The sequence below is a fragment of the Lontra canadensis genome, unplaced genomic scaffold, assembly GCF_010015895.1.
Source record: "Lontra canadensis isolate GAN:19392208 unplaced genomic scaffold, GSC_riverotter_1.0 scaffold28, whole genome shotgun sequence".
NCBI classification, from domain to species: domain Eukaryota; kingdom Metazoa; phylum Chordata; class Mammalia; order Carnivora; family Mustelidae; genus Lontra; species Lontra canadensis.
In genome coordinates this window covers 14,388,306-14,402,902 of record NW_022631022.1, presented here as the reverse complement: position 1 = coordinate 14,402,902, position 14,597 = coordinate 14,388,306, and the positions used below count along the sequence as shown (strand labels likewise).

At 41.4% G+C, this 14,597-nt stretch overlaps 1 protein-coding gene across 2 annotated transcripts in view; it reads left to right on the top strand.

Annotated features, from left to right (window-relative positions):
* Positions 1–14,183, top strand: part of THSD4 (thrombospondin type 1 domain containing 4) — a 551,822-nt gene extending 537,639 nt beyond the window's left edge. For both annotated transcript variants that reach the window (XM_032864919.1, XM_032864920.1), the window contains 3 exons: positions 4,629–4,808; positions 8,823–8,967; positions 13,986–14,183. In XM_032864919.1, coding sequence (XP_032720810.1) covers positions 4,629–4,808; positions 8,823–8,967; positions 13,986–14,128 — 468 coding nt within the window. In that variant the 3' untranslated portion in view covers positions 14,129–14,183. The remainder of the gene's footprint in view (positions 1–4,628; positions 4,809–8,822; positions 8,968–13,985) is intronic.
* Positions 14,184–14,597: the final 414 nt, after the last annotated feature.

Sequence of the window (14,597 nt, the reverse complement as noted above, 5' to 3'; positions counted from 1 at the left end):
CTGGGGATTCATCTTAAGGAAATAATTAACAGAAGAAAAAAAAAAAGGTTTTTTAAACGAGGTGTTCATGACAGCAGGGCACTGAGGGATATTACGATGTATCCTAACTCATTAAAATATGATGTAACAACAACAGTGATAATTCGGGAGAGGTAGGAAGTACACACGATCCAATGGTGAGTGAAAACCAGAACATGAAAATAATATGAACTTTATCTCAGCCCCTTTGAAGAATCGGTTTTTTAATGAACAACCCAGGGAAATGTTTTCTTCTCAAATTTCCTTGAATGTTTTTATAATACAAACTGTAAAATATAGAAAATTCAAAAAGAAAAAGAATTTAAGTACTCCCAGTGCTACCCGAGTGGATATCAGAGTCAGACATACCTGAGAGCAGGTCCCCGCTCTACTTCTTTGGAGTTCTTCTGGCTTGGGGCAGGCAACATGACCTCTCGGAGCCTGTTTCCCCATCCAACCATGAGGATGAGAATACCTACTAATATGTATTAGTTCCCTGTTCCCGATGTTTATTATTTTGTCTGCCACCTGTTTCCATATCACTATTGGCACCAAAACACCTAGGACCCAAATCCCAAAGGTAATTCAGAGTAAACTGTATTATACCAAATATCCCCAGAAACAAGGCAAAGGGAAGAGTCCTCTGGGAAATTGTGACAGTTTCCACATGGTGAAGATAAGCAGTGCAATTCAACTTGAATGTCTGCCAATCTCAGAAAAGGAGAAGGAACCAGGATTCAGGCTCTTTTTCACTTGCGGGCCTCCTGTTGACCCCAGGCTTGCTCAGAGAACTGAGAGTGATGTGAATCTGGGGGACGGCAGTGTTCATTTCTGCTCACACTCAAAACATGGAATTTATTGTCTTGTTGCCCAAAGGGTCACAACATGACTGAATGTGACAAGGTTTTAGTTCTGGATTTATAGGGATATTGGAGCCTGCGGTCCCCTCCCTACCCTGGGAATTTGATGTTATCCCCAAAGAAAATGAAAAAGGGCATGCTTATGTACTGGAAATAGAGTGAAAATAAATGTTCCTTCTGTCCATGTGGTTTGAATGGTAGTTGGTATCTGGAACACCCCACAAGCCTGGTCACAGTGAACTATCCAGAGTGGACATGGAACCCAAACCATACCTAGCAGAGCCCTTCCCTGGGACTTTTGATGTAGACCCAAGGGAGGAGACCCCCTGGGAAGTTGTGAGCACAGGTGCTGGCAGTGGCCTTCTTGAGCCTTCAGAGAAGACCAGCCCAAGAGAATGAGACCTATCAACTTTAAGGAGTCTTTTCTCTATCTGGCACCAAAGTAGCCCAACTACTACTCCTAAGATATTCTGTCAGTGTCTAGATTGGTGCCTGAATTGATGCACAGGTGTTTCTTTTCTTCCCTGCCAACTTTGGGTTTACTTCACTTTGTAGACTGTCTTTGTTCTGGGTGGGGGGGGGGGGGTCTTTCACAATCTTGACCATTGGGAGCAGCCCTCTTCTCTGCCTGTTGGTCTGGATTTATTTTCAGTGGCATCTGAGCAAACATTTCCACTCTCATCTTGGATCAGTGATCCACCAGAATACAACTACAGGAATTATTCAGATGTAGAAACACACGTAATTGCTACCACTGCTCAGTGGAAATAGTTATGTCTGTTAAATACTATCTCTGTCTTCTACACTTTTCTTCTATGAATTCTATGAACTATATTTTCTTTGATATTTGTTATATTTGATACTTATCAGATATTTATCTGATAAATTTATATGATAGTTATTTATCATTGTTGATTTTTCACCTGGTATATCTTTGTCAATTTTTATGTATTTTTTAAGATATGTCTTTTGCATGCAGGACTGTTTTTATCTTAAATTTTACCTAATCTGCAAGTCTGTTTCTTAATTTTAACCATTCACGTTTATTGTAATCACTTACATGCTTGGACTTTCCCTGCCATCCTAATTCGTGTTTCTATTTAGGAAACTTTCTTGATCTGTTTCTTCTTTCCTTTTCTGCACATGTGCACAGATCAGGTTTCCTTAATTCCATTTTTCCCCTTTAACATTTTGGAAGTTATAAATCCAATTTTTATTCACTTTGTGATAACACTCAAATTTTTAGCACAGAGTTTTTAACTTTCATGTTTCTATCTGTGTCAAGCTATCAGCAATCACATTTTCCCCCCAAAGCCTTAAGTCTTCATTTACTTACCTCCATTTTCTTAATCCACAATATCTCCAAAAAGATGCTGAGATCATCTGAATCTAGCTCCATATTAATGTTAATTAATTTTATAGAAAATACTGATTTTGGTTTTAAAATAGCTGTCTCCTCTCCAAAGTTTTTTTTTATTGTAATATTATTCACATAACATATAATTCACCTTTTTTAAAGTTTATAGTGCAGTGGTGTTTAGTATATTCACAAAACTGAACAACCATCACCACTGTCTAATTCCAGAACATTTTCATCATCCCCCAAAGCCCTTTTATCCCTTATTAACAATAGTTCTTGCAAACTCTTCTGCTTTGTGTCTTTCCTGGTTGTGTCTGCTTCCTGGTTCTTTTTCATTTAATCAGAGACCACTAGTCAGTAACAGGATCACGAGTGGTAAATTTCTGAACCCTTGAACATCTGAAAATGTCTTCTCTTTGCCCTTTGATAGTAGGGGCAGATGCCTTCATGTCCCCCTGCCAGTCAGGCCAGCCCAGCTGTTCCTGGTCAGTGCCTTAGCAGCTGATCACTGTCTCACCATCCCAAGGCCTCCTCCTGTTCTTCATATTCCTTCTTGCCTGAAGCTCTAGAACTGCTTCCTTTCTGCTGGGCAGCCTGCTCTCTGCATTTGAACTATGATGTGCTCCTTCAAGTTAATCCCATCTGCCTTTCACCATTCAAATATTCCCCATAATTTCTGGTCCACCAGGGATGAATGCCCTTTCCCATTTTCAAATGCTATTTCATGCACACACACATATCCCCCCCCCCCCACACACACACATCCATTCACTTGTTCCTAGTGCACATATTCTGCCATTTCTGGGCATTTAGGGTGGAAGTCTAAGATATGTGCTCATTCTCCCTTAACTGCCTAATCTCTTAGGGGTTTGTCAAAATAGCAGAAAATAGCTTCAGTTTGGTCAAGGCTTGTCGTCTACTATTCTGCCAAGCACTCCGTACAGATACAGACCCCCAGAGCAGCCAGGGGTCTTTCAGGTCAGGTTTCCAAACCCCCATTTTGCAAGTGAGATAGTGGATACCTAGGAAAGTGCAGTATCTTGGCCAAAGATGCAGAGCTATTTAATGACGATGTCTGGACTAGTTTCCATGTCTCCCATTCTCCCCCTGCTGCCCCCTGGATCCTTAGTACACACTCTCACCCCTCTTGCAGGGGAGGCCGGGCCTTTTCCTGGTGGCCGGTCACCCCTCTCCTACTTCAGTGCTGTCATGTCCACAACTTTTGGAAGAAAAGGACAAAACATGAATACACCCCCAAATCAATCACTAACTCACTTGGAAGAAAAGAAGAAAAACAAACCAAGAAGACTTTTTCTCCAGATGTCTTATGAAGAGCCCCCCCGCTTCCAGAAAAGGGCACCAAGTGGAAATTGCTGCAGTTGATGCTTATTAAGTCCTGTGTGACTAATAGACCAGAGACTATTGGTTTGGGGTTTACCTTTTCCTTCTTAGATATGTGTAGTTTTTTCCCTGTTTTGATTTGACGGTGTTCCTGCCTATGGACAGCAAAGCTAATGTTAAGGGTTTCAACTAAAGAAATTGTTAGAGGCTTTTGTAAAGATAGTAGATTATTTAAGATTTCTAGAAATACTGGATCACAGCTTTAAAATGTTGTAATCATAAAGTATTAAGAGTAAACCAGACATGAAGAGGAAACATTTTACAAAGTAATCGATATTAAACAGAATAATTTGTGAGAAGTTATACACATCATGTTTCTGTAAACTAACAAAACACGCCAACATGTGTAATTGTCTGACTGCCCTCTTTGTGTGACTACACTCCCAAGCTTCCCACCAAGCTGGGAAGGGAGAGGCTTGGACTCCACAGTCAAAGGCTTCCTGCCAGCCACCTGTTGGGAGGGGAGGACTCACCATAGGGGAAATTGTCCCCAGTCTGGGATCCTCCCAGCTGTGGGTGTCCCAAAGAATTTTAATATAGCCCCTCGTCCACAGTGTGTGGGCTCTGAGAGATTAATTCATTTCCAGATCAACCAGAATGATAGTTCATTGTTTTACAGTGAGAAGTTTCAGAATCTACTGGAAAAGAACCAGATTGATAGGCTGATGTGTCCCTCTCTGTGGGCCAGGACAGGGGGCATCTAAAGAGGTGGTCTGAAAGAAATTATGTCAGTCTCCCACAGAGGGCACCACGATCTCACTGACCAGCATCCTGGCACTGTGATAACTCAGGGCACCCACTCTCCATTCCCGACACAGAGCTCTTAGGAAAACTGGCATCCTCTTGTGACATCTTATCCAGTAACATTTTCCAGGTGTCTCTGGGCTTGTCCTGACTGAATTGATGATAGAAAGCCCTCATAAACATCCCTTGATGTTCTTGTCCCCTTTCCATCATGTGACATGCATCCTTTTCTGATGTTTCTCCAGTGTTCCATCGAATGTGGGAGTGGGACCCAACAGAGGGAGGTGATTTGTGTTAGGAAGAATGCGGACATCTTTGAAGTATTGGACCCCTATGAGTGTTCCTTCCTGGAGAAACCCCCCAGCCAGCAATCGTGCCACCTCAAGCCTTGTGGGGCCAAATGGTTTAACACAGAATGGAGCATGGTAAGTCATGGTGTTCTCAATAGAGCTTGCCTTAGTACATCATTCGTCTGCTTTCCTCCCAGAGACAGCCAGAGCACCTACTGCGTGCCAGAGTGATCCACTCTAGACTGTCACTTTCAGGGCACCTCTGAATGCAGCCTGCTTGTTGGGAGGCTAGGACCATCTTGATCTCTAAACTGTAGAGACCATGAAGCCATGAATCTCAACCTCAGTGTGCGTAAGAATCAACTGGGCTCTTGTTTGAAAAGACGGATTCTGGGTCCACTCTAGCTGACGAATTTGCATTTTGAACAAGCTCTTGAGGTCCCTTGGATGCCGGTGTCCTTGGGCTGCATTTTGAGAAATGCTGTTGCAGCAGATATTGGCTGAAGGGATCCAAGGATGCTCTTGGGAAGACTGCGTCGTGCGGCGGTCTGGAAAAACTCACTGAAGGAATTTCTGTCAGGCCTCGGAGACCTGTGTGTGTGTACTTTTTTCCTAATTCTTTAGACATTATAGATTGTAGATTATGGGACTGATCCTGTTTTTCTCTTTGAATTGGCCCCTTGGAAACTCAGAACCAAAATTGGAGCCCATCTCTAGGAGAGAGTTTATCAGACCTTACAGAGTGGATTTTGTATGCCAGTGTGCCCCGGCTTTTCCCTCTCTTTCCTATTTTTACCTTCTTTTTTGCTCCACTAGTCTTACCTCTTTTTCCTTACATCTTACAAACCATTAAATATTTCTTAAGACCCCTGAAATCTTTTCTGTGAAAAGGGAGGGTAATGTGTAAATGAGGAGACAGAGAAAGAGTTAATTAAGGAACAAAATTAGGGAAGTAGGTAATTAAGGAACAGAATGGGAAAGGATGCAAACAGGAATGAAAAAATCTTTTTTCAAAAAATTCCTGAAATAGAAAACTGCCTAAGGCATCACTGCTGGTGATACAATGCGAGGACACGTGAGGGGGTGGCAGAAGGTTCATTCTGCCTTTTGTCCCTGAGGATCATCAAACAGGGCCTGTAGGTGAGGCCAGAATAGAGGCCAAAGCCTTCCTCAGAATCATGCAAAGGGGATAAAGAGGATTTTGCTTATGAAATATATGTATAAAAGCTGTATGTCTGCTCTAATGATAACAGCCTTCGGGCACAGGGTAAACTACACCTGAGAGACAAATGGGAACAAAGCAGGTGTTGAGTTTGAAACATGTTTTGTCGACTTCCGGGAAATGGAATTCAATCATTTTGATGTTGGCCACAGCGTTTGAGAATGCAGAACAGATCACTATATTATTTTGCCTTTCGGTTTGGAGGGTGTAGAAAGGGCCAGAGTTCACCAGGCCAAGTCAGAAGAGAGGAACTCCCAAAACTGGAAATAACCCAGATGTGCCTCCGCAAGTCGGTGGGTAAACAAACTGTGGTACACCCCCAACCACAGGAGAGCACTCAGCAACAAGAGGAAATGAGCTGACATGGTCGAACTTCATATGCACTTTACTAAGTGAGAGAAAGACCCCAAAGCTACATATGGTATGATCCCATTCATATATTCTGAAAAAGAGGCCACCCCATGGAAAGAGACCACATTGGTGATGGCCAGAGGGTGGGGTGGGATGCGTCTCGCTACAGAGGGGCACCACAAGAGGATCTGCATGTTTGACGAAACTCTTGGATCTTATTTGCAGCAGGAAATACACAATTCAGTGAACTTGTCGAAAAAGAACTGTGTGCCACCACAAAAAGTGACTTTTTCTGTATGTAAATTGAAAAACAAATACACTAAAGAAAATATGAAATAAATGATTATGACAATAGCAAAGACAGTGATGGAAGTGAGATCTCTTTGAATATGCCTCGTTTTATAAATTTGAGTTTCAAGCCAAGTAAACTTGTATTTAGATAATTCTAAAACAAAATTAAATTTGAGAGAAACAACCCCTAAAAATGGAAAATATAGTGAAAGAAATTAACCTAAACACATATCCAGTTGACAACATGGGCACGATTGCCAGGTGGCTTTAAAATGCATTACTTTGGGGCACCTGGGTGGCTCAGTCTGTTAGGCATCCAAATCTTGATCTCAGTTCAGGTCTTGATCTCAGGGTCATGAGTTCAAACCTCTGGTTGGGCTCCACACCCAGGCTACTGGTTGGGTTCCAGTAGTGGAGCCAACTGAAAAAAAACAAACGAAAGCAAAACAAACAAACAAAAATCCAGTAATTTGACTGTCCATCCCTACAGACCAAGAGAATTGTCAGAAAATGTTGACACTGTTTGCAGGGGTCATATTTCTAGTGAGAGTGTTGTAATTATAATTGGAGATAGTTGGGGGGATAGTGTGTGATAAAGTAAACAAGTAATTTACTTTATGATAATATATATGTAATAGTTTATATGATAATATGGTAGTATCTTTCCATTTTCCCCAGTATCCATGAGAAATAGGATTCTCAAATTAGGAGAATGCAGATACAGGTGAGATAGAAGAGGTTTAAGTGAAAATCCTGCTTTTCTGAATTTGAATTAGAAACATCAGTATGAACTCACAAATTTATCCTAAAAAAAACAAAAACAAAAACAACTATTTCCCAGTTTTACCCATTTACCCATTGAAAGAGCCTAGAAACAATGGCTGACCCAGTAGCGAAGGGCATGTCTATCAGCCAAAGAGCTGATTCCAGCTTTGGGGCCATATACATACAAATTAGATTAGAGTATCTTTTTACTCCAGGCAGCAAGAAGTTCTCACAGACAATTTAGCTCTTGCCCAAAGGACTCAAGAACCAAGTTTTAGGGTCTCAGACTAGCCACTGAGGAGACATCAGTGAACATCAGTAAAGATAGTAATTGCCATAGATTGAATGAAATATGTGTTTAAACCCATCCATTTATAATAAGTGTATAATAATAATAAAATCAATTAGAGGATCCTCCATTAGGGAAACTATCTCATTGTTCTGAAGACTGGGAAATAAAGGAAAGTAATCAACCATTTACCCTGTCTTTCCTAAATAACTTGCACCACTGGGTGTACCAAAGAGCAAATCTAGGTAGGGATAGGGGCTGGGAGGATATTCATTTCCTAGCTAATAAAAGAAGCAGCAATGATAGAGTTTTGCCACCATTCTTCAACTACAAGTGAAATAATGGATCTAGACACGACACACATAAGTGGCTGCAGACAGCCCCAAAACAGAGATAACCACATGCATCCAATGAAGCAGACAAAACCAAATCTGCACCTGTTAGGGCCTCTTCTACACCCAACTTCCAATTTACAGGAAATGCAGGGGACAGAGAATGATGTTAAACTGTACAGTGCAGATGCTGTCAGCAAAATCCCGACTGTGGGAAACTACGGGACAGGTGACTCCGTGCCTCCTGACAAGAAAGTATAATGTGGGGTTGGGGGGGGAGGCAAAGCAGGTGAACCTGTGGATTCAAAAGAGTCCTAAAAGGTCTGTTGACCAGCTGCAGTGTGCAGGCCTGATGTAGATCCTGATTTACAAAACAAAACAAGACAAAAATGTATTAAAAACTTGAGATTCACAGGAGATATGGAAATGGGAACTCTGAATGTATTTTTGAAGATAACTTGATTTTTTTGAAGCTATCAAAAGATAATTTTTGATATGATTAAAAGATAATCCAAAGATAATTTTGAAGATAATGTAATTTTGAAGATAATTTTGAAAACCTATTATTAATTTCCAGGTGTAATAATACTGTTGTGGTGACTTTTTTGAAGAGTTTTGTCTTTTAGAGTGACAAACTGAAATGTGATAGAAGAAGTGATGTGTTGTCTAGATTTGCCTCAAAACAGTAGTGGAGCGGAGTGGAGTGGATTCAGGTGGGGTATAGATGGGACACAACTGGCCGTGACTTGATGGTTATTGATGCTAGTTGATGCGTGAGAGTTTGTTTTAGTATTTAGTCTGCTTGTGAAGATGTTTGAAATTTCCCAGTATGTGCCGCTCCAGTGTGCTGAGTGAATGGACGGCCAAAGCCCCACCTCTCTCCTTTTGTCACCGTACAGTGCTCCAAGAGCTGCCAGGGTGGCTTCCGGGTCCGCGAAGTGCGCTGCCTGTCAGATGACATGACCATAAGCAACCTCTGTGACCCGCAGTTGAAACCAGAAGAGAAGGAATCTTGTAACCCTCAGGACTGTGTCCCTGAAGTTGGTAAGTAGGGGTTCCTATCTCGGAGAGAAGGTACATCCTTCTTAAACCCCAGCGGGTTCCCTGGTATGAAAATGCCAAGCCCATCTGGGTCTCTCCGTGACCCTGTGCACAGTCACGGGGTTCCAGGGGTCAAAATACTCTCAGTGTGAAAAGTTTCATAGTTTAAGATGACTGTTCTGGGTGGTGATCCAAGTCACCCTCCAAACTTAAGCGCAAATTGATTAAAGTGGTAATGATTTCAGAGATTGGGTTCCTTTAAGGTTGAAGTAGTGAGATTTCAACTTTTAATTGTAGGTGCAGAACAGTGGAAGGAAGAAAATTAGTAAGAAAGGTCTAAACCTATTTAGAAGAAAAATGTTAAATAATAATTTAAAATAAGAAAAACTTGGTATAGAACATAATAAGAAATGTGAATGGACAGAGGGACTAACTATTCATGGATGGGAACACTCAGTACTGTAAAGAGGGGGCACCTGGCTGGCTCAGTCCGTGGACCATGCACCTCTTGATCTTGGGGTCATGAGTTCAATCCCCATGTTGGGTTTAGAGATTACTTAAAAAATAAAATCTTTTTTAAAAAAAATTGTGTAAAGAGGATAAAAGAAGTCTCATGAGACTCAACATATAAAATGCTTAAATACATTGCCTTAACATATACTTGAACACATTATAAAATACAGAAATTAAAACTATATACTGAGTCGGGAAGAGACAGGGGTATTAGTGTTACAATACAGAATTCTGATGTACAAGGGAAGTGAAGTATGACAAAGGCCTAATTTTTAAAATTTTATTTATTTGAGAGAGTAAGAGAATGTACATACACGAGCAGTGGGGAGGGGCAGACATAGAGGGAGAAGCAAACTCCTCGCTGACCAGAGAACCTGAGGTGGGTGTGGATTGATCCCAGAACCCTGGAATCATAACCTGAGCCAAAGGCAGAGGCTTAACCAACTGAGCCACCCAGGTGCCTAATAAAAGCCTAATGGTAAGGAATTGGGGAGAGGAGAGACTTCCCTCTTTGAATAGATTAAAAGATCTATTTGAAAAAAAACAAAGCAAAACACTTTAAATCTTGCTTTATGCCATATATAAACATAAATGCCTAAAGAATTAAAGACCCTTGTGTAGAAAACACACTGTAAAAATACCAGAAAAATATATATCTTGGGGTTAGTTAAGGCTTCGTAAGCTAGACACAAAACTCAGAGGCCTTATTGCTGAATGTAAAAACATAACATAATAAATTAAAAACTGTTGTCCTGTTAAGTACATTGTATTAGTCAAGGTTCTCTAGAATGGATGGGTGGATGGATAAGTGAGTAGGTAGATAGATAGATAGATAATGACCAATTTGTCATAATTTATTATATAGATAGATAATGAATTATGACAAATTGGTTCACACGAACAGAGAAGCAGAGCAGTCCCACAACCTACCAGTCATGAGCTAGAGACTCAGGAAACCTGCTGGTGTAATTCCATCTGAGTCTCCAAGGTCTGAGAACCAGGGGAGCTGATGGTGTAAATTTCAGCCCCAGGAGAAGATGACATGAAATGTACAGCTCAAGCCTGAGGCAGGAAAGGGGCAAATTCCTCCTTCCTCTGTTTGATGTTCTGTTCAGGCCCTCAGTGAGTGAGGCCCATCTCCCCTGGGGAGGGCCACCTGTGTTACTGGGCCCATCAGTTCAAATGCTGACCCCATCCAGAAGCACCCTCCCAGACACACCCGGAAATCATGTATCATCTGGGCTCTCCATCCCCGGTAAAGTTGATAAATAAAATTAACCACCAGACACATCATAACCCAAGTTGGAAGAAAAGAAGAAAGCAAAAGAGAGGGAGAATGAGCAATAATTGTGAGAAAAATGTGAAACATACATTATTGGAATGTGATATAATCAATATAAGAAGAAAACGTCCAGCCGGGAGCCAGGAGGAAGAAATAGTGAGAGAAGTTACCATTCATGCACACAGATGTGTTCCATCTAGATGTCCCCTCCATTGACTTATTTACATTGGCACCAATAATTAGAACTTGATTTAAATGTGGATCCCAGTTGTTATGTAAATTGTTTTTAGAAGGGTACACTGTAATGCAACACTGGAAAGAAACATATATAAAGTCGTCTCTTCGCCTCTGGCCAGGGCAAGATAATTAAAGACAGTCAAAATTACCAGAACCTTAGAATTGATTGTACAATTTGCAGAGCTAGTAGTGATTAGTATAACCAGCTCCTGTGTTCTGAAGAGCCATCACGCAGCTGGCAAACATCTCCCCCAGTTTTCTAACTAATATGATGTGAGAGAAATTGTTTACGAGTCTGCTTCTGTCTTCTCCGTTTGTCTATGGTGTCTTCTCTAGGAGAAGGAAAGAAACTACTTAGCTTCCAACTACAGAAAAGTCAATTAAGGAAAAAAGGGAAACAATGGGATTAACAAAATAGAAAATGTAAGCAAAACCTTGGTATTGTTTGGTATGCTTTAGGTTTATACCATTAGAGCGAAAGGTACTAAAAATGTCTAGGCTGCAAGTGGGAGTTAAAAGCGCAAAGTGTATCCCAGACAGTTGCTCCCAGCAAGAATCTGTAGGGACTTAGAAAGTGACCAGGGCTCAGATGCACATTTGATTTTAATGCTAAAGAAGAAAATCAGACTGTTATCAGTTTTTTAAAATCTACATACATTTTTATAATCTTTCATGTAATTCCAAAGAGACATTACTAAATCATCTTACAATTGATAGTATCTTAGAATCAAATAAATGCCATTCAAGCTGAGTTAAATCCCTGATATACATAGAACTCACTCAGATTAGTTGAAAAAAGAAAACAAAAAGAACCACTGTTCCTCTGTACCTTCCCCTCAGTCTTGCTGTGAACCAAAAAGACAAGCTGTCCATTGTTGTAAAGAATGAAGGATGGAAACAAACATTATGGAAGAGGCTGAGCTGGTAACCAGCCTCACTAGTAAATAAAAAGCAAATTTTAAAAATAAGGGAAGTCTGTGTTTTTCCATAAGACTAGAAAACTTTTCTATAAAAAACTGGATAATATTCATTGTTGGCAAAGTTGTGAGGGGAAAAGTCAGGCTCCTGTTTGTAACTGAGTGGAATCTTTTTAGAGAACTTTGGCAATATTGCTCAATATATAAAGTATTTGGTATGTCAGTAACTCCACTTCTAGAAACATATACTAAAGATAGCCTCTCAAAATTGTACAGATATACATATACACGAAGAATAGGGCTCAGTAAATCGTGTAGAATTAATAAATGAATGAACGGTAGAATTTCTTGTAACTCATAAAAATTGGAAGCAGTTACATTTCTACCAGTAGAAGGAAATGGTTAGTTATGTTACTGTACCCAGGATAGAATTGATGTCCTAAAAAGAATGTGGTAAAGCTGAATGTTATGATACATAAATGTATTCAGTATATTTGTCAGTAATGTCAAGAAGCAAGCAGATAAAATTTGGTTACTTTCCAAGTTAGTCTGTAAATTCAAGCTATGTTAATCAAAATCTAGACAGGGCTTTCCATTGAAAAATCAGACAGATTGTGTCTGAAGTTTACATAGAAGATCATGGGCAAAGACCCAATAATGGCCAAGGTAATTTTGACAACGAACAATGTTGGGAAATGTATCCTTCATGTATCAGGACATATTGCACAAAGATAGACAAACTGATGGAACAGAACAGAGTGCCCACGAATAAATCTGAGCATGGTATGGCGTATGATACATGGTCAAGGTTAACAGTATGAGTCTGGGGAGGAAACGTGAACATTCAGTGAGTGGTGATGAGATGACTGTTTATCTGTATGGGAAAAAACCAGATTGAATTCCTACTTATCAACACACACACACACACACACACAAACACACACATCAATTCCTGGTGATGTGAAGAGAAATTCTTTTTAACTTTTAGAAGAGAATATGGGGAAATAGGCACATTAGTGTAGGGAAGGATTTCGTAAATGAGAAACCAAGTACCAAACCACCAAGAAAAATGTTATTATAACATCTATTATATTAAAAATAAACTCTTTTAAACAAGTAACACTGAAGCAAAGAAAAGCCACAGTTGTGGAGAAGATATTTGCAACACATCTAACGTGTTGGGGATCAGGACCATTACATGTCAAGAATTTCCAAGAATCATTTGTTCTAAGCCGACTAAATTAGCAAGGGGTCAAAGGACAGGAAAAGCAATTTGCCGAAAAGGAAACTCAGGTGGCAAATATACATGTGATGATGTGTGCAAAAAAGGTAAAACATGCAGCATAAGCAAAAGAAAAGCAAAACAAAAATATGAATAGTTGCACCCACCCCCTTCAGAGAGCAATTGGTGAGAGCCAGTAGGGTTGTCTATGTACCTTACACCCAAGCAAGACCCAGAGAGGGGGCATGTGTAACGGCTGTGCAAAGAGGCAATGTTGGCAATCGTAAAAAACTAAAAACAGCTAAACTGTAGTGTGGGTGGGAAATGGATCCTTAAGTTGTGGAATGTACCATGGGTACCATTCAGTGATGAAAATGAACTCCCCCTAGAGCAGTCCATAAACGTGAACAAATCACGCCAAGTCAGTGTTGCCAAGGAATATATACAATCTGCATAAAAAAAATATTTTTTTCTAAAGTTGAAATGCCACCTAGTGATTACGGTACCAACGTTTACAGTTCAGGTATAAAGACAGGATTGGGGATAATAAACAACCCCACGTGGGGCTTGATTACGTTGCGAGTGAAGAGAAAGGGCGAGGGGGTCACCGACCCAACTCTGGGAATTGCGTCTATGCAGGTGAGCAGCGAGCATTGAGTTATATTCTCTATACTTAATCCTGTCACCATGTTTAAAAGACAAGTAAAAGGGCGGCCCTTGGCCCAGCCTCCACCTCCCATAGGTAATAAACCAGGACCAGGACGGAAACCGCATCCCGCGCCCCTTTTCCGCCCACGGGCCCCTGCTGGCGCTGTGCTCAGAGGGTCTTTTCTGTTCTCTGTTGCTGCAGATGAAAACTGCAAGGACAGGTACTACAACTGCAACGTGGTGGTCCAGGCGCGACTCTGCGTCTACAACTACTACAAGACCGCCTGCTGCGCCTCCTGCACCCGCGTGGCCAACAGGCAGGCGGGCTTCCTGGGCAGCAGATAACAGCCCCGCCCCCACGCTGCAGCAGGGGAGCGGGTCAGGGAGGCGGGGAGCCGTGGGGCCAAGCCAGGGTTGTCCTTTAGCAACGCCTTAATCCGAGGATCCCTGCTTGGGAACCCTGGCACGTGGTGCTGTGCTCTCTGAAACCTAAGCGGTGGGGGTGCTTGGAGCTCTCCGCCAGCTCCCCTTCCAGCACTTTCTAAGTCAGCAGGTGGGCCCTAATGGCGCACTGCCTCGTCCGTGGTACTTCTGGCCTTTTCAACATCGGGGTCCCTTGGAGAGTCCAAGAGGTGGGTCCCACCCCGGAGCCCCGCGGAGCCTCGCTGAGACATCTGCTTCCCACTCTTACCTCAACCCCACGGTGCCTATTTTCGTGCTCGAAGACATTACTTTTTCCTGCCTTGTGACACAAATATCTCCTGTCAAATAGTGCTTTCTTATTTCGCAGGTGTATTCACAGATAATAGATCAT